The sequence below is a fragment of the Gymnoscopelus braueri genome (genome assembly GCF_963280865.1).
Source record: "Gymnoscopelus braueri genome assembly, chromosome: 6".
NCBI lineage: Eukaryota > Metazoa > Chordata > Actinopteri > Myctophiformes > Myctophidae > Gymnoscopelus > Gymnoscopelus braueri.
In genome coordinates, this window is record NC_137607.1 from 2,962,659 (window position 1) to 2,963,951 (window position 1,293).

At 50.5% G+C, this 1,293-nt stretch overlaps 1 protein-coding gene across 1 annotated transcript in view; it reads right to left on the reverse strand.

The window, feature by feature from the left end:
- Positions 1-504, reverse strand: part of apc2 (APC regulator of WNT signaling pathway 2) — a gene marked incomplete at both ends in the record, with an annotated part of 74,196 nt that extends 73,692 nt beyond the window's left edge. The window contains one exon of the mRNA XM_080429920.1: positions 367-504. Coding sequence (XP_080286046.1) covers positions 367-504 — 138 coding nt within the window. The remainder of the gene's footprint in view (positions 1-366) is intronic.
- Between the last annotated feature and the right edge of the window lie 789 nt (positions 505-1,293).

Below are 1,293 nucleotides of genomic sequence, written 5' to 3' on the forward strand. Positions count from 1 at the left end.
GGACGCGGAGCGTGACTCACCCTGGGACACACAGCTCTGCTCTAATGACTCATTAAGTCACAGTGACTGGCTGCACCGCATGAGGTCACAATAGATCGGTTCAAATCCACTGTATATAAAACTCAGCCCTAAAGTGGGTCAGCGAGGTTTATTGATGATAAGTGGTGGAACAAGTGAAATCTACAGCCTGGGGGCAGGACTGCATGAGCTGTATAGAGAATCTACAGCCTGGGGGTGCGTGCGTGCGTGCGTGCGTGCGTGCGTGCGTGCGTGCGTGCGTGCGTGCGTGCGTGCGTGCGTGCGTGCGTGCGTGCGTGCGTGCGTGCGTGCGTGCGTGCGTGCGTGCGTGCGTGCGTGCTCGCTCACCTTCATGTCGGAGGTCTCGTCCTCCAGCTTGGACAGGTGGTTTGAGTTGTCCTCTAGCTCCCTCCTCAGGTGGGTGTTCTCCTTGCGGAGAGCCTCTACCTGGTGGGCCAGCTGGTCGTAGGAAGCATGCACCGCCATCTTTCACTGCCTGCAGCGCCCCCTGGAGGACAGGACACAACAATGTCAGTATAGGTTACAGTATAGTTTATTCATTCCAGTGGAATCTGCACCGTTCTTCATCCTCATGGTCACTGGACTAAACATTGGACCCGATCGTCATAAGCCACACAGTCTTCCTATGAGATGTTCAGACTGTAATGGCTCTTTGACTGACCAGAAATAAAACATGATTTGCTAAACCACTGACAGCAGTTTTTGAGTGTTTTCACTAACCTTTGAAAAATCATAGAATATTTATCTCCAGAATGATTGATCCCCCGATCGCTTTAAAAGACGTATCCGAGCCGTCCTATAACCATATAACCATATAACCAACCGTGCGTGTGTGCGTAAGTGCGTGTGTGTGTTATTCATGGAGACAGATGGAGGGCAGATATGCCCCCCCCCCTCTCACTTCAAAGACATACTTATTACTCTGGACATGAGGCTGTGTGCATGAGAGGGTTTGTGTGTGTGTGTGTGTGTGTGTGTGTGTGTGTGTGCGTGCGTGAGTGTGTGCCATTGGATATCCTACATAAAGACATCATCACGCAACGATTGGGGGGATTCAATTTGCCACATTAGGGAGATCAACAGTCATCGGCCTCCTTGATTGGCCAACCCAACTGATCGGCTTTGTGGATTGGCCAAACCTTTGCGTGACATTTGTGCCACTGAACCAATATAAGTGATTAACACACACATTAGGACTCCATTGTTTCTCAGAGGTTTGACCGATTCAGTTTGATTTACAGCGCGAGGAATGTT